This window comes from Rutidosis leptorrhynchoides, chromosome 10 (assembly GCF_046630445.1).
Source record: "Rutidosis leptorrhynchoides isolate AG116_Rl617_1_P2 chromosome 10, CSIRO_AGI_Rlap_v1, whole genome shotgun sequence".
NCBI lineage: Eukaryota > Viridiplantae > Streptophyta > Magnoliopsida > Asterales > Asteraceae > Rutidosis > Rutidosis leptorrhynchoides.
Window position 1 is genome coordinate 53,309,760 of NC_092342.1, and position 18,614 is coordinate 53,328,373.

The following is an 18,614-nucleotide window of genomic DNA, read 5'->3' on the forward strand; positions in this document are numbered from 1 at the left end:
GTACTTTCACTCGCACCTTTTCGCTTCCTATAAATATAGGAATATGTTTTTGCTTTCATTTTAACAAACAGAAAAACACACATACTCTCTAACAATTTGATCAGTGATTTCATTGCCAAAAACACTGATTGCGTTCTTGTCTTATCCCTGTAAAGATTTCGTGCAACCGAGGCAATCGTAGGGTCGAAATACTTTATAGAGAAAGTGAACACACGATTCAAGAACGAATCCGGCAGTCAATTCATACCCAATTTCTAACATCTTGGGAGTCTACAAAAGAAAAAGTCACACTTATTTTCTTCATATTGTAATAGCTAGGAAGAGATTCCATTTTCAACTAGGAACACAATGTAACGTAATGTATGTAGCATTCCGAATGCTGTAAGTCTGTAAATATATTTTGCTTTTTATTAACGAGGGTAAGAAACCCGCGCTTTGTCGCGGGATAGTTTTGATCGGTTAACGTTTGGTTAATTGAACGTTAAAAAAATGATCAACGGTTGGTGAATTGAACATCTAAAAAATAAAGAAAAGGCAAAAGAAGGTAAAAAAAGGAAGTGAAAAAATATTGGTCGGTTAACGGTCCATTAATTCAACGGTTAGAAAAAACAGTCGAAAGTTAATTTACTGAATGTAAAAAAAGAAAAAAAAAACTGTTAGTTTAAAATAAAATTGTAAACGGTTGTTAGTTAGGCATTTAAAATTAAAGGAATTAAAGAGGAAGAGAAAAAGTAGAAAAAGTTGTAAAAAGCATAATGATTAAAAAAAAGATCAGCAATTTACCCCAACGTTGGGGTAATTACCATAATGCCATGGTGAATAGTGTTCAAAACTCATGTCTTTTAGTATATATGATGATAATAATGATAATGATAATGTCATCGTGCAGCATAGCGCGCGGGCCACATTTCTAGTTATATATAGAAACTAGAGTAAATCATAAACAATCATGAGTGGACGATTCTTTGGGGCTGACACTCGATCTTTAAATTGATTTTGAGATGAAAATGTTGTCAGAGTTGTCTTTCTATCAAGAAAGGCTCCTACAAGAACGAAAGTAAACGAACTAACCTTTGAAGATTTGATTTCCCTTGGAGAAAACACAGCTAACACTTTGGATAGGCCCCTGGGCCTTCTTCTTCTAATGTAAGGACAATGCTCGTTTTGAAAAAAATAAACTAAAAATATATTAGTGTCATTAAACAAGAAGCGGTTTGAAGATATAAAATGAAAGAAACAACTATTTATACCTTATGGGGCTTGACAGTTCTCGGCATTTTAAGTTATCTTACCTAGTATGAGAAAACGAGTAACATTCATTATCTATCTGCACAAAGTGTAATAGAACAGGATTATAATGTAAAAAGGTTTCATGATTATAACTAACCAGATCATCATGTGGGATGTAATGTTTATAATATCGTGTTGCATTGATTGGTAGGAAATGATAAGTAGATAACACATAGACTGCCTGTGTTAGAATGTTAATAAGTTTATTAAATAAATAAAAAGGACATTGTTAATATTCATTTATTTCCTTTTGTTTCTCTTATTCTTTTTATTTCCTTTTGGTTTTCTTTCATTTATGCTTATTTTTCTTCTTAAAAAAGTCTCACAAATATGATATAATTTTTATTTCCTTCTCTCCCTTTATATTTATTAAAGTAATTTATTATGTATTAAACAATAAAACGAGATAAACCACTTAGGCATAACTCAAGTGGCTATCGAGTTTTCAATGAAGCATGAGACCCATGTTCAGTTCTTGGTAATGCCCAAGATTGAATTAATTGAGCTCTTAACTAGAGGGGGCGTCACTGTAAGTAATTCACCCGGTGACGGGTCTCGTCGCTCGGGGGGCTGGTCACCCAGGGGTTTTACTCGCTAGTGGGGACCCAATGCGATTGTCGCTAGGGAGGTTTCCTTTGCGAACAAAAAAAAAACAATAAAACGAGATATGTACATGTAATAATAACTTGATCATAATTGTAGCAGTATGTATTAATTAATTAAAAGAATATTTAGAGATAATTCTCAATAGAAAATGATAAAAAGAAAAAAATAATAAATAAATGAACATTAAGAGAAATTAAAAAGACCTACAAATTGATGAAGATAAGAAAACTTTCATGTACATTCTATAATCTCATTTTACTTAATTCATATGTCTTCTTCACCTAACATCTTTTCCAAATGCGATACAACATATTCAAGAAGATGAATTTCATAGCTCTCAAACTCAACAAAAAAGGACTATTCATACTTTGAAATTCCGAATTTCACATTTGAAAGCATTACTTATGGAATGATATCAATGAATAGGCATTGTTAACTTGTAAGTACCCGGTTTTGGGTACATTATCATCTTTAATTTTTTGGTAAAACGAGATTAATCTCAAACTTTGTTGCACATGATATTATCATGTGACTTTTTATCTGTCATTCGTAATATAGTAATATAAATCTTTTAGGCGTATATTATTATGTAAGCCCTACTAGTAGTTATAACGAGCAAAAAGTCACCGTGTGTTGCTGCGAAAATTCGTTTGCAATGATAAATTTCAGTGAAAATTCGTAAGCCCTTCGATTTCGCTGCTTCAAACCATTTCTTCCCTTTTTAGACCCATCTACATTAGAAGAAACCACGACTTTTGCCTTCGACTTCATCTTGTTCATTTGAACCACTTGCGACAAAAGCCATCGCAGGACGGATCCGACTTTAACTCAAAATCAGCACGCATATTATGTCTTTATGCTTTTAGCAGGCAGCAGATTCCTCCTTTTGTTTTGCAGACGTTCAAAATGAGAATTTTTAGATAGAACTTTAAGTCATCAACTTTTGTAGCTAACACCTCTACCCATCTTTAGTATTTTATTCCCAAATTGTCACTTCATATTATTGATTCTAATCGAACCAAAAAATGTTTCAGTAAAATTAAATCAGGTATAAAACTCACCAGTCGCAAACTTTTAGGATTGTCAAAATTTCTGTAAATTCCTATTGAAAACAAACTAAGATAACAGAAAACCCTTCAAAGTTGCTATGGCTATTGTCTATTTATCCTTTATACTTTGGTGATTGTACAAATAGTCCAACTAACCACAAATATTTCTACAGTTCAAGAATTACTTATAAAAAAAAATACAAATCTATGCCTTGGCAACATAAGATTCTCGTTACCAACATGTTTACGAGATTGTCCCTTGTGTTTTGTATGCTTACTGTCACTCAGATTCAGGTGCATGTGCATGCTGCAAAAACAGGATTAATCACTTATAATGATTTTATATCAGGCATAGCTGTTAGAACGAGGCAAGGTTTCTGTCAGGACCTTGAAAGGATGAGTCAGATGAGCAAGGCCGTCTCAGCAATTTAAAGGCCCTAGACAAACATAAAAAATGGGAGCACATATACGTTAAAAATTTTTACTATGCATAAAAAAATAATACTTCAATTTATCTACTTATTTACTTACATTGTATTTAACCATTAAAAACAAGGTATTTTAACTTAAATATATTGAGAATAATATTTACATATTCAAAATTTTGAGCCCTTCTGAATTTTTGGGCCTAGGCGGTTGGCTATCTTGGATGAGACAGACGTTGACCAATGTCGACTTTTAATTATATATATTTCAAACATAAATTTATTAAAAATAAATATTTTTACAAAAGATATGACGTTTTTATAATGTTTTTTGTTATTATAATGTTTTTATTAATTTATCTTTAAAGGATACTATGTAAGTAATTTTTTTCGCAGCTAATCTTTTAATGGGCTTGGAATTTTCATTTAGACTAGAACAAGACCAGACAAAAAGTCCCCACACAAAAGTCGCCAGACAAAAATGTTGACTTTTGACCGACTTACTTTTCTCAAGTTTTGAACGTTACCTGACTTATTAGAACGTTTTTTTTTCCGAATCGGACTAACCAAACCACCGCAACAGCCGGCACATCAGCCGCCAGAACAACCGCCGCAAGCCTGCAACTGCCATTTGCAACCATCGAATGAGGTAGAGATTTCAACTCATTCTATTTTGGGTTGAAGCAGTCAAATGGTTAGAAGTTGCCTAATATCTTTAGTGTTTTGATCGGGAATATGAAATGGCACGTTCCAACCTGAACCCACTTTTGACCCGCTACCCAACCTACCCGGATCACTCATCTTTTGACTTCTAATTGATAGATATTACACTATGTAACAAGGGGATATATTTTAAACAAAATGTACCTTTCTTGACTTTTTGCTGTCACTGCCTCTCTCAACTAAACTAGGTCATCGAACACAAGCTGGAAACAAGCATAACATTAGAACACTCATGATACGCTTATTAATGATTGAACATCATGTTAGTTAAATTGATATAAATTATCAGATATACCTGCAGATTTATATCTGATAAAGATCAAATGATGTGCTCATCAAGAACAAGTTTGAAATCTTCAAATTTCCATGTCGTTAAAACAGTGACCTTATAAAGTACACATACAGTAAGAAAAAGTTGAATCATATATAGGCATCATACATTGTCTAGGGCAGATTAACAGAACACATATAATGGATTCTACCTTATTATTTTGCAGAACTCATCACGGTTTTTATGCTCCGCCCTCTTTATATGTTCCTTCAGAAACCACATGTTCACCATTGTTAACTTTCTCTTTTATTCTAATTGTTGTCAATCATTTTCTAACTATGTTAAAAATGCTAAAGATGAGGACTTAACAAAGCATAACTGAAGGGGAGATATTATCATTACATTTATTTATTATTCACATATATCATTTTCTCAAACTAAGAATAAGAAGGTCAAATATGGAATTTAACTACGCATACCTCGGTGGCCTGCACTGACACCCCATTCAATTCTTTTGGAACACGCTGTGAAAATGAGTTCTCTATTTTGCCCCTACAACAACAACAACAACAACAAAACTCAATACCACAAGAGTGGTGTATGGGGGAGGTGAGATGTAAACAATCCTTCCGCTATCCGAGAATAAAAACAAGTCATTTCTCCATCCAGAGTGAAACACTCTCAAGTAGAGAAATTCATCCCTCTCTATTCGACAGATAAAGAGATTGCTTCCGAGTAGACCTCCGGCCAATAAGTAATTTTTTTTTTAAATTAGTCCCTGAATTTAAATTATTTAACTTTAATCAAAACTGAAGAACAAACAATCATTCTAACAGGAATAAAAAGAATTACATTGGAGATAAATGCAAGTTGGCAAAAATAATCAAGGATACACCAACTGCTGGAGCAGAAATTGCAATGGATGATGACTCGGACCGCACATTCGGGAGAGCACCAGCTGGGAGGACCGGTGTAACAGTTACAGGGCCAATCATCATCATCATCATCATCATCATCATAATAAACATACATTACAAAATTACGATAAAATGCAATATTCAAGTAGTATTACTTCACAAAATCTATATGCAACACAAGTCATGCAGAAATTCCATCACAAGATTAAGTTAAAAATATCGAATGGGCAATGATCCTAAGTGTTATTATAGAAATATTCAATAATAAATTGTTGCCTGCCAGGAAAAACCGCCTTTAAAGCGAGGACAGATCAGTTTCTTCAAATTTCCATAAAATCTACAGACCAATGAAAGATGCAAAGAAAAGAAAAGACATGTATAACTCAAACTGAACGATCCATCTGTCACAGAAAGTTTAAAAGTCGAGAAAGATAGCAACTTTATCCAACTCCAGACCAAACAAAGACATGTTTTACATCTATAAATGAGGACTTATAAAACTAAAGAATAGAAAAAATGTCTAGAACATGACCTACCTCCCATGAAGATTGTTTGTTCTCTTGTGCCTTTTACATCAATATGCTCAGGTTCAAATTCAACATATTCACTAGTGCCAATGAAAAGGTGTTGTATCTTGTGGTTATCAGATTTCTCTTCAAAAACTCAACAGCCCGAGCAACAAACCTTTTTTTGTTCTCGATGGGATTGTAGAAAGAGTAAAATCATTGATTCTTTCAAGCGTTACATTTCTTGAAATAATCCTAAAAGATCCACATACATATAGTATGTGCCCTAATAGATCTTTGATTTCGATGAACCTTAGTTATCTTTCCATAACACACCAAACAATCAGATTCGATTAACTCTTTCCATCAGAATGGAGTTTTAATATGCGAGTTTGCTCATCATATGAACAAGACTACAACGCTATAAAGACAACTCATTACAATCACATATAGAACTATCGCTTGAAACAACATTATGCATAACAATTTGATGGATGCAATCAGGAGCAATATCATATAGAAGAAGTAAATTGAAATGCCAATATTTGTAACAGTAGGTTCAAAACCATAAAAAATCTCAAACGCGAAATTGAAATAATCCCCTAGTCATACTATAAACAAAATAACAATTTTAAATATTTAAACAAGGCTACTAAGGTTAAAAAAACTCATAGCTTTCGATGGCTTCAATAGCATCTTATGCTTCATTGCCATCGTGTAGGTCCAAGTCGCCTTTCATTCAGTTTCCTATTTCACCTACACATCATACAAATGTGAGTTCCATAACCAGTATCAAATATTAGACGAATAATGTATAATAATTCTATCGTATCATATAAATACCTGATTTGTTGGACAGGCCCGCTTTGCTCCTAAGATCGGCTAGGTAGACAGGACAATTCCTCCTCCAATGACCTTTCACATTGCAATGATGACATATTGCATCCTTTGCAGGATTCTCTTTTTTCTTATGTTCAGGCGCAACTTTTCGGGCAACAATCTTGCCTTTTCCCTTACCATTGGCATGAAAGTTCTTTTTCACACCTCCATCTTTTATCATTAGTGCATTCGGAGTCCTGATTGTCGGAGTCTTGGTTGTCGAAGTCATGTTTGGTATGTTATTCTCAGCAGTTTTAAGCATATTATACAACTCCATAATAGATTTCTCATGTCCTTGCATAATGTAGTTCATTATGAACTGCTCATATGATTTAGGTAGAGAACAAAGAATAAACATTACAGACAAATCGGGGCCCATGGGAGAACCAAGTGTTTGTAACCGGTCAAAATAGTTCTTCATCTTCAAGAAATGGGAGCCGACCGATTGACCTTCCTCCATTTTACAAGCATGGAGTGATTTGACAGTTTCAAATAGCTCCTGTTTAGCTTGATGTTGAAACATGTTTTTTAACTCACTAAGCATTGTAAAAGCATCAAATGCTTCCATGTCTTTTTGAAGGTCAGGAATCATACTTGCAAGCATGAGACATGCTACCTGAGTCTGCTCATCGTTTTGCTTTATCCAAGCTTTACGAATAGCAGCAGTTGCGTTCTCGGGTGGTTGGTCAGGTAAAGGAGTATCAAGCACGTGCAACTTCTTTTCGTGTTTGAGGACGATCCTCAAATTACGATACCAGTCTAAGAAGTTGGACCCGTTTAGTTTGTCCTTCTCAAGCAAAGAACGAAGAGACAGTGGTGCGTTGTCTGACATCTACAAAACAAAATATGGTTCATTTTAGTATATTTAATATTAATCCTATATATATTAGCCATAGCTATAGCTATAGCTACTCTTGTTTAAAATAAAACATTAATATTAATATATTAGAACGTTAGAACATTAGAACATTAGAACATTAGAACATTATTAAATTATTAAATTGTATTATTGCATTAACAAATATGTCACAAATGACGCCAGACAAGGCATTACGTTAATAATCTAGTGATAATAAGATATTTTTAAGACGCTATACATCATTTACTCAACGTTCTTTATCGGTGACCAAGTAAAGGAAATGGCAAACTACACGATAGCTTTATGTGACTTTCACATTAGTTCTTAAATAAATTCTTGAAAGAAGCAGCCATAAAATTAAATAATAATATACCTGATTTGTATGATTGACAGTTGATGGCTGATGTCCAGAAGACATCCAAGGTTGTCCTCCGCTTGAGGGAACAGGTGCATGCATCTGTGAGACAACATGAAACTGAGAAGCAAGGTTGTAAAAGTCGCGAGTCGAGGACGAGTCGCTCGGGACAAGTCGGGCGTTGACCAACGTTGACTTTTAGTAATAAATAAATTGAACATATAATATTTCAAACATAGATATATGTTACAAACTTCAATTCTGAATAATATAAAATTTTTGGCCTAACTTTGATTTGACAGACTCAGACATGACTCAGCCTACTCGGCCCGAGTTTGACAGACTCATACATGACTCGGCCGACTCAGACATGACTCGGCTGAGAAAACATATTTGTTGGTTTCCCACCAGTAAATAAACTAAGACAACAAAACAATTTAATAATTTCCAAGAGAAACTGCTTAAACACAAGAACCAAAAAGGGATAAGAGAGCGGAGGGCCTTACCGCATATGAAGAAGAATGAAATACTCTAGGGCCACCCATGGTGGTAGCAGAGTTCTGGAAATGTGATGGCTGCTGCATATAAGGCATGGGCATTGGTTGTGGTGATGGAGAAGGGTGATAATACTGTGGCAGCTGCGGTTGACGATTCGGGTTATAATACTGTGGCAGCTGCGGTTAAAAATATTAGAAAAAATATAATAAAGACGTCATATGACGCATGTATATAAAGAAGATCGACATAATTAAATATATGTGTCGATACAACAGGAGATCAAACTATTATCAGACTCATAATTGTATAATCCTACCCTCACAGACAGTATGCATATAACAAACCCTAGAGTATGAATCATAAACCCTGGCAAACCTAATACATATACAACTTCATATAATACAGAGAGAGGATACGAAATTAGATAAATTAGGGTTTAGAGAAGATAGAAGTTACCTGCGAATGGGGATTCTGAGGGCTAGAATTCATTGTAACTCTAAACTTCAAACGCAAATTGATTCGCAAACTCGAATGAACGAAATATAAATTTCAGATGTAGAATTTAATTAAATAAATATACTCCGTAATCACATAATATCAATCCTAAATAAACTTTTGATTAAGTTTCCAGATATATAATAAGTAGTTTCCTAACAAATAATGAATACTTTCCTAATTTAAAATTTAAAACTTTGAATGCAGTTATGGACCAGAGCTGGAGCCGGAGCTTATAGCTGAAGCTGAAATTTATGGACTAGAGCTGGAGCTGGAGCTTATTTTTAAAGTTGGTAGCTGTAGCTTATTATTTTTTATAAGTGTTTGGTAAACTAGCTGGAACTTATTTTCTAGTTCATAAGCTCTACTTTTTTTCATAAGCTACTAGAATTAGCTTATTTTTCTAGAGCTTATGATTTTCATAAGCTCTACTTTTTATGTCTACCAAACAAAACTTATTACTTGGAGCTTATTAAAATCATAAGCTCAAGCTCCTATAAGCTCTCATAAGCTTCCATAATGTCACAACTCAACAACTTTGTGGCCCAACCCACTAAGTTTATAATCCAAATCATGGAAGGCCTAAGAAGCATATGGAAGATATCTAGAATTCTCTCATTGATTCTTTCATGGAATGGTATGGAAACTCCATAGATATTTCTAGGTCATGAAGTTTCTAGTACTTAGATCATAGCCATTTATTTAGTTTAATCATAGCCATTCATTTTGATGTAAGAGTAGTATAAATAGGGGTGGCCTCATTTGGCACACTACACTTCAAATCTCAAACATTCTCTCTTGTAAAGTATTCTCAAGCAATATAAGTATTTTCTTCAATTCCACTTGTTCTATAATATTTTCTCTTTTGGTTTCTTGAATCATTATAAGGTCCACGTAAGACTGACTTAGTAGAGACTAAGTGTCGCACGTGAGCTTATTGAGATAAGTCCGTGACATTTGGTATCAGAGCCAGGTTGATTCAAGGAGATGGCAACCGAGACCGAGAAGAATGTGAGCGCAACAAGTGGTGTTATGGGTGATGAGACTCGTGGCCGGGTAGAGACTCGCCAAGGAGCCAAGAAGAACCGAGGTACGTCCAAAGACTTTGTCGCAAACTTGGACAAGAGGATCATGGATGTAGAGACATCCATGGACGACGTGAAAGCAAAGGTCGAAGACGTCCACCAACGTTTGGATGGTTTGGACGGGGACTTTGACAAATTGAAAGATGATTGCAATAGTGCAATCAACGTGCTAGACGTTGACATGAGACGTGAGATACATGACTTAAAGGGTATGCTCATGGGTGAGATTACGAAGTTGCGAGGCGAAATGGAGGGGGAGGTCTCCACTATTCACCAACGCCTCGTGGATTTACAAACCAACATGAACTCTTGTTTGAGATTCATGGCTAGTGGGGGTGGCAACACTGGATGCAATGCTCCGAAGGTGGACGTTCCCAAGCCGTCACTGTTCGTGGGGAAGCGGGAAGCCCGAGCGGTTGATGATTTTATATGGGAGATGGAACAATACTTGGAGGGAGTCAACATAGTGGATGATGCAATGAAGATCAAGACGGCAACCCGTTACCTGAAGAATACCGCAGCATTATGGTGGCGTCGTCGATATGGAAATATCGAGAAAGGTACGGTTACTATTGATACTTGAGATGATTTCCTTACTGAACTTAAGAATCAATTCTACCCCAAGGATGCTCAAAAGGATGCGATGAGTCGTCTACGTAAATTACATCATTCCGGGACAATTCGGGAGTATATTAAAGAATTCACGAACCTTAGCCTGGAGGTCCCAGATATTCCCGATGATATTCTTCTCTTCTATTTTCTCGATGGTTTGCAACCTTGGGCTAAAACGGAGTTGGAGAGACGGGGAGTCCAAGACCTTGCCACCGCAATTGCTCAAGTTGAGGCACTAGTCGACCATGCTAATAGGAAAGATTCGTTCAAGTCAAAAGATAAGAAGGTGAGCCATGAGAAAGGTGGGGGAGATAAGCCCGCCCAATCAAGAAATGATAATACACGTAAGCCACCAACCGGGAATAACAAGAGCATAAAAACTTCTTACAAGAATGATGGATGCTTCATATGTGATGGACCGCATAGAGCCCGAGATTGTCCGAAAAAAGCTAGCCTTCATGCTATGGAAGCTCAAAAGGCGGGTTGTCAGGATGAGGATGTGTGCATGGGATCGATGCAAATACTCAACGCTATCAAGGCCAAGGTGGAGGTACCCAAGGTAATGGCTAAAGGACTCCAATTCGTGGAAGTTTATGTTCGAGGAAACCGGGTACGAGCTTTGGTAGATACGGGAGCTACTCATAACTTTGCCTCCATCGAGGAAGCTAAGAGATTGGGGATTAAAGAGATAAAGGAGGGCGGAATGATGAAGACGGTGAACGCGAATGCTAAACCGATTAGTGGGGTGGCTAAAGATGTGCAAGTGAAGATTGGAGAATGGGAAGGAACGATTGATCTATCGGTCGTTCCTATAGACGACTTCAAGTTAGTACTTGGGATGGAGTTCCTAGATAAGGTACGCGGTTTTCCTATGCCGTTCGCTAACTCACTGTGTATCTTGGATGAGGGGAAAACTTGTATGGTGTCAACCGAACGTGGAAGCAAGAGTGCGTCCAAGTCACTTTCGGCCATGCAATTCAAGAAGGGATACAACAAGAATGAGACTTGCTATTTAGCGGTAGCAAGGCAAGAGACGGCCAAAGAAAAGGGAAAACTAGAGGTACCCAAGGAGATTGAGAAAGTCCTTGATGAGTTCAAGGATGTCATACCTAAGGAGTTACCAAGGAAGTTACCACCTAGGAGGGAGATAGACCATGCGATCGAGTTGGAGCCGGGATCAAAACCACCTTCCAAAGCCCCTTACCGAATGCCTCCACCTGAGTTGGAGGAGTTGCGGAGACAACTTAAGGAGTTATTGGATGCGGGATATATCCGTCCCTCAAAAGCCCCTTATGGTGCGCCAGTGCTATTTCAAAGAAAGAAGGACGGGTCCTTGCGAATGTGTATAGACTATCGAGCACTGAACAAGGTAACTATCAAGAACAAATACCCAATTCCGCTTATTGCTGATTTGTTCGATCAACTTGGGAAAGCGAGATACTTTAGCAAGTTGGACTTGAGGTCGGGATACTATCAAGTTCGAATTGCCGAAGGAGATGAGGCTAAGACCACTTGTGTGATCACTTCAAAAACTTGATGTGGTAGCGTGAGGGTACGAAATAGTATTATTTTTACTACAAAATATGACACAAGTTTTATTAATTTACGGATGGGATATACCTAAACCTTGCTACAACACTATAGGCAGTGTACCTAATCGTAGAGTAGTGTAGTTTTTAGTAAGTCCGGTTCGTTCCACAGGGAGCTGGTGATACTTACTATATTTTTAACTATATTTATACAAAATATATATAATTATATAAGTAGTAATATTATTATAAAGGGGGGGTTTTACCGTTTAATGACCGGTTTGTCGATTCTATATTTTAAGCGTAAAGATAAATGACGATAATTAAAGTGCGTAAAATAATGACAATAAATAAAATGACAGTAAATAAAATTGCGAGTAATAAAATGACAGTAAATAAAGATACGATGAGAAATATAATAAAAGAATTATGCTTATTTAAACTTCCGTAATCATGATGTTTGACGTGTTGATTTTAATTTATTACCATGGGTTAATTGTCCTTTGTCCTGGTTTATTTGATACATCTATCTGGTTTTTGTCCATAATAGTCCATCGGTCATAAATATAAAGTGCGAGTATCCTCGTCAAATTACCCTTATACCCGAAGTCAAATATTCCAACTGATTAAGGATTTAAACTGTGACGCAGTTATCATTTCTGTCAACAATTACACCAGTTATCACTGTATGTAATCCACCCCTGTTTTAATTAGTTTATGAATATTAATTCATCCACTTGATCAGAATGAATAATCAATTACCCAACCCAATTGATTAATTAAATGATTATAACAGATTTCATATGAACGTCACTAAATAGGACAACCATAATCATTATTAATTATTAGGTTAATTAATTTGAAGATAGGTTCGACAGACTCCAATGAGTTGTCACTCAATTAGACAATACCCCCCATCTATTAATAGTCAATAATCCAATTTCCACAAGTGTCGGTCTTTTGCCCAAACCTTAATTATGGTCCAAAGTTCAATAACCCAATTTTAGTAATTAGCCCAACATCATGATTACTTCGTTTTAAATAAGCATAATAATAACTTAGCTACGAGACATTAATGTAAAAAGGTTGAACATAACTTACAATGATTAAAAATAGCGTAGCGTTACACGGACATAATTTCGACTTACACACTCAAACGATCTCTATCATAAATCTTATTATTATCATAATTTAAACTTAAAATTAAGATTATTGTTATATCTTATTACATTAACATTATGATAGAGATTTTTAGATATTGATATTGATAATAGAAAAATAAGAAAAAGATAGAAGAAAAAAAAGATCGAAAAAAAAAGTCTTCTCCCTTCATCGAACGTAATATAGCCTTTATAGGCGAATTATAAATTTGAATTTTCGCTTATGACCCCTGAACTATGCTCAATTAACAACTTTTTATTATTTAATATTATTCTTATTATGAATTATTTAAATATTATATTTTATTCTTGTGCATAGTTGACTCGTAATTTTTACACCGTTGCGTCGAGCGTTGAGAGTTGGTTCATGTCCTGGTTCCGGATTTTCGAACGTCATTTCGTACAATTTTATATCGTGTACTTTGCGTTTTGTAACTTGTACTCTTGTCATTTTTAGACGTTCTTCATCAATAATTTGAACCTTTTTGATTGTATCTTGTACTTTTGAGCTTTTTGGACCTTTGTGTCTTCAATTCGTCGTTTTCGCCTTTTGTCTTCGCACTTATTTAAAATAAACGAATATTACTTGAAAATGGAACAATTGCAACTAAAATCTTGTCTTTCTTGGAGGATTTTGCTATGAAATATATGTTCCTTTTTAGCCTTATCAATATCCCCACACTTGAGCGTTGCTTGTCCTCAAGCAATACAGTCTTGAAATAATATAATACATCACACGAATCACTTCTTTATTCTTCACACTTTGTACATCAGTGATTTTTATAGAGCGGTATAAACAATGATATTAACAATAGAACCATGGTTAAAGGTGGGTGTGTCATCCACAGTTGCCTCGGGTTTAGGTCAACGACACTTGCAATCAAATAGCCGATTTACTTTCGGTTTCCAAAGCAAAGTGCACATTTGAAAGGCGGTTTACAGTCCCACATGACTATAAAAATGTAGATCCTTTAGGAAATTGGATCTTTATGAAAACATTTGATCTTTTGAAAATTCAAGCTAGATTTTACCCTAGACAAGTTTTCTGATTTGATCCATCATTGGTGTTGCAAAATATATTTGTGGATCATTATTTTGGCTAAAACATTTAGGTTCGTGTAATCCACTGCTATCCCGGTATCGGAAAGCACACATCCAGTTTACTTGTTCCGTATATTACCTTTCGGTAAACTACCGTCCGGTTGTAAAGGAAAGCGATGAACAAGAAACTGTTAGGGCAATGTCCCGTGACATGCATTTGATTATGGTCTTTTAACGTGTCGGATGCTAGAACTATCCTTGGTAGGAGCGATAGTAAAGATCATCCTATGATTTTTTCGGTCTGGCACAAGGTCCTGTCTCCGACCATGCTATGCAACCACCGTTCTTACGGTTGACACCCGATTTGGTTCAGGTGACCTAATGAATTCCAGGTGAATTTCTTAGGATTTTACGTTCAATGGTAATGAACGCATTGAAAATGGGTTTTCAGAAAACAAATCGGTTTGCAATTTTGATCAAAATATTTTCTCGTTCAAGCTCGAGTTTAGATATCATTGAATTCCATGAGTTTGAATTCTCAATCTTTAAGGTCAATCTCTAGGATTGAGTAATATCAGTCTTAAAAGCTGATTTTTAATCTTTAAGGAGATTATCCTTTCTGGGGATCTGATTCATTAGTCTTATCAAGCTAATTTGCACGGTGCCCCCCCATTGTACGAGATAAATCCTTCTCATGGTTAGGATAAATCTGACCACATGGCGACCCTGTTTGATGCTGAGGTCCGTGGATTTCCTACTGATTTTAGAGATGACTTTTCTAGATTTTTCGTCAACCTACAGCTGGTCTAGACGACAACTTCATGACCTAAATCAAGAAGCGCGTTTCTTTTTCGGAAGACTTTACTTCCTTTTAATGATGGAATTGATTCATCGTGTAGATCCATCTTTCTTTCAAATATATTACAGTAAACCGGGTAAAACTGATTAGTATCATCCAAAACAAAAGTACCTGCAATAATCTTGTACAAAGATATGTGATAGATAGTTTTTAATTGAATAACTTGGTACATTCTCCCCACACTAAGTTTCTTTCTTTGCCTTTTTATTCTCCTTTATTCCATTTTAAATGAATTCAAGCATTTTAGGTTGTTTCTCAATTTATGTCCTTTCCGATGTAACGATAATTTCGATATTAACACCTAGTTTTCATCGTTCATAAATATGTATAAACATGATTTTGAATTCGTTTAGTTGAAAATTTTTCAAATTTTCACAAAATTTGGCAATTAAACTAAGTGTAAACCCGAGAGAATTTATAACCCTTCCCTACACTTAAGATCATGCAATGCCCTCATTTGCATGAAATCAGACTATAATTATAAATTCATGAGGGTGATTAACGTAGAAAAGTGATTAAAAATACCGAGTTTGCAAACATATTGTTGTTATTTCACATTTGATATTGTCGTCAAAATTATTAGCTTTTGCTGAACTTAATGCTAGTCTTTGAAAGTGCGCTGTTTTACCCTGTTTTGTACATAACATAAAATACAAACATATATACATATTTTTGAAGTTTGGTATATAACCCCACGTTCAAAAATTTATAAAACATAGTATTTTTTGGCATACTTTAAATCAATAAAATTAAAAATAATGATAACAAAATTTTTCATCCCGCCCTCGGGTAAAGCAATTTCGGCTCAACGACCTAGTCTTCAACTCACGACGAATTTTAGAAATCAATTTTTTTTTTTTTTAACTTAATGAAATAAAGTCAATTTTTTTGTTTTTAAAATCACACAAAACATTAAATTTAAAAAAACATATTAATTTTATATAAAACCTAAAAAACAAAAATTCAGAATGGAGGGAGAAAACTAGTTCTTTAGTGTCTGCTAGCGGAAAAGACCAATCGGATTCCATTCTCGGAACTACACGAGAACAGAACAACTAACTCTCGACAACATTTTCCTTTTAGAACATTTGAATCTCCCCACACTTAGGTAGCTGTGTTGTCGAAATTGTGATTAGCTTCATCGTCAATTTCTCTTGGTCCATAATCAACTTGCATATCCGTGACTTTTTCTTTAAGCCATTGGTCGGATTCCTGTGTAATATCCACAATTTCAACTAGTTTCTCCTTTTCTTTAGGTGATAGATTGGATACTAACCGGTTACATAACTTAAAGTTCCCCTTGGTTCTAGCATCGCGAATCCGTTTAATAAGTTTCTTCATTGAACTATTAATAACGGGATCATTTAATTTCGTATCAACAACGGGGTTCTTTGTTATCATGTCATCATTAGGTGTTACTTCATTTTCCCCACACTTAGGCATTTCATTATTGCTAAGTATTACCGTTGGAGTTGGTAAAACCACATGGTTCTTACCAATTATTTTTACTGGTTCAACGGTTTTGGCTGGTGGAGATTTAGACTTTCGAATCATAAAGGTGATCGATTTGTCACCACTTTTAAGTGTCATTCTTCCATTTCCTACATCAAATAACGCCTTGGTGGACGCTAAGAATGGCCGACCTAAAATTAGAGGAATGTTTGGGTCCTCTTCTATGTCAATGACAATAAATTCGACTAGAAAGGTTAAATTGCCTACTTGAACGGGTAGGTTGTCAGCAATTCCAACTGGGTGCTTAATGGTTTGATCAAAGAGTCGAACACTCATATCCGTTGGACTTAACTTACCTACACCTAATCTCTTATATAAGGAAAGAGGCATAACACTTACACTTGCACCTAAATCTGCTAGTGCATCATACATGACACAATCACTAAGTAGACAAGGAACAATAAATTCACCCGGATCACCTACCCTAGGTGGAGGTTTTGGTGAAACTGTATTCACCGGGTTTACTTCTACGGTTTTTGTTTCTTGCACTTTCTTATACTTCTTCTTCTTCTTCTTTCCAATGGTATCACCAACTTTATTACCTATTACTTGCTCATACTCAACTCCTTTTCTTGGAAACGGGATGGGTGGTTTGTATGGTGTCACCACTGGCTTTACATACTCGGGTGGTGGTGGTGGTGTAACTTCTTCATTGTTACTCACATCTAAAATCTTCCCATCTTCTGGTGCTGGTTTTTCAGAATTTGTTGACACCATATTAACATTCTCTTTCCGAGGATTTACTTCAGTATTACTCGGTAGCTTTCCTTGTTCCCTCTCACTCATCATGCTAGCAAGAGTACCTACGTGTTTTTCTAGATTCAAAATGGAAGCTTGTTGAGTTCTTAATGACTGATCAAACCTCTCATTCGTTTGGGTTTGAGATGTAATAAATTGTGTTTGAGATTCAACTAGCTTTGCCATCATTTCTTCTAGATTTGGCTTTTTCTCTTCGGGTTGTTGTGGTGGTTTATACAAGCTAGGTCTTTGTTGATTGAAAGTGTTGTTTTGAGTCGGTTGGTTATTCGGACCTTGTTGGTTATACCAGTTATTTTCGGGTCCTTTTGGATTGTAAAGAATGTTTTGATTTCGATTTAAGTTTAGCCTTGGCGGTTGATAATTATTTTGATAATTATTTCCAGGCCTTTGGTTCATGTAGGAAACATTCTCTCGTTGTTCCATGGTTGGTTCAATGTGACAATCTTTCAATAAGTGTGGTCCACCGCATTGCTCACAACTGATTCGTATTGCGTGAATATCTTTATTCATCTTTTCCATTCGTCTTTCGAAAGCATCTATTTTTGAGGAAACGGAATCAAAGTCATGGCTAGAATCGGCTCTAGCCGCTTTAGATGATCGAAAGATATCTTTTTCTTGATGCCACTCATGTGAGTGGGAGGCTGTGCTATCAATGATCTTGTAAGCTTCAGTTGCGGTTTTCTTCATAATGGATCCACCAGCGGTTATGTCGATGTCTTTTCGTGTGGCGATGTCTACGCCTTTATAGAAGATTTGTACTATTTGAAAAGTATCTAATCCGTGTTGAGGATATCCTCTCAACATCCTTCCGAATCTTGTCCACGCCTCATATAATGTTTCATTTGGATTTTGCGCAAACGTAACAATTTCTCCTTGAAGTCTCACGGCTTTGGATGCCGGAAAGAATCGTTTAAGAAATTTTTCAACTAAAACATCCCATGTGTCAATCGCCCCTTCAGGTAACGATTCTAACCAATCTTTGGCTTCTCCCTTTAAAGTCCAGGGAAATAACATGAGATAGATTTGTTCGTCTTTCACTTCTCGGATTTTGAATAGTGTACAAATTCTATTAAACGTACGAAGATGTTCGTTTGGGTCTTCATTCGGCGCACCACTGAATTGGCATTGATTAGTCACCATGTGTAGAATTTGTCCTTTGATTTCATAATCTGGAGCATTAACTT

At 35.7% G+C, this 18,614-nt stretch overlaps 2 protein-coding genes across 2 annotated transcripts; both read right to left on the reverse strand.

The window, feature by feature from the left end:
• Window positions 1–2,944: 2,944 nt before the first annotated feature.
• Window positions 2,945–6,205, reverse strand: LOC139871734 (uncharacterized). The gene is made up of 8 exons (XM_071859467.1): window positions 5,217–6,205; window positions 4,844–4,916; window positions 4,576–4,631; window positions 4,389–4,478; window positions 4,238–4,296; window positions 3,898–3,994; window positions 3,333–3,382; window positions 2,945–3,252 (listed from the first exon to the last, which is right to left on the reverse strand). Exons 1-4 carry the CDS (start codon window positions 5,390–5,392, stop codon window positions 4,466–4,468), a joined length of 318 nt encoding a protein of 105 aa, XP_071715568.1. The 5' UTR covers window positions 5,393–6,205; the 3' UTR covers window positions 2,945–3,252; window positions 3,333–3,382; window positions 3,898–3,994; window positions 4,238–4,296; window positions 4,389–4,465.
• Window positions 6,206–6,302: 97 nt separating this feature from the next.
• LOC139871732 (uncharacterized) lies at window positions 6,303–8,968 on the reverse strand. Its single transcript, XM_071859466.1, has 5 exons — window positions 8,835–8,968; window positions 8,387–8,554; window positions 7,899–7,982; window positions 6,631–7,498; window positions 6,303–6,543 (listed from the first exon to the last, which is right to left on the reverse strand). The coding sequence occupies exons 1-5, from the start codon at window positions 8,865–8,867 to the stop codon at window positions 6,527–6,529; spliced, it is 1,170 nt and encodes a 389-aa protein (XP_071715567.1). The 5' UTR covers window positions 8,868–8,968; the 3' UTR covers window positions 6,303–6,526.
• Between the last annotated feature and the right edge of the window lie 9,646 nt (window positions 8,969–18,614).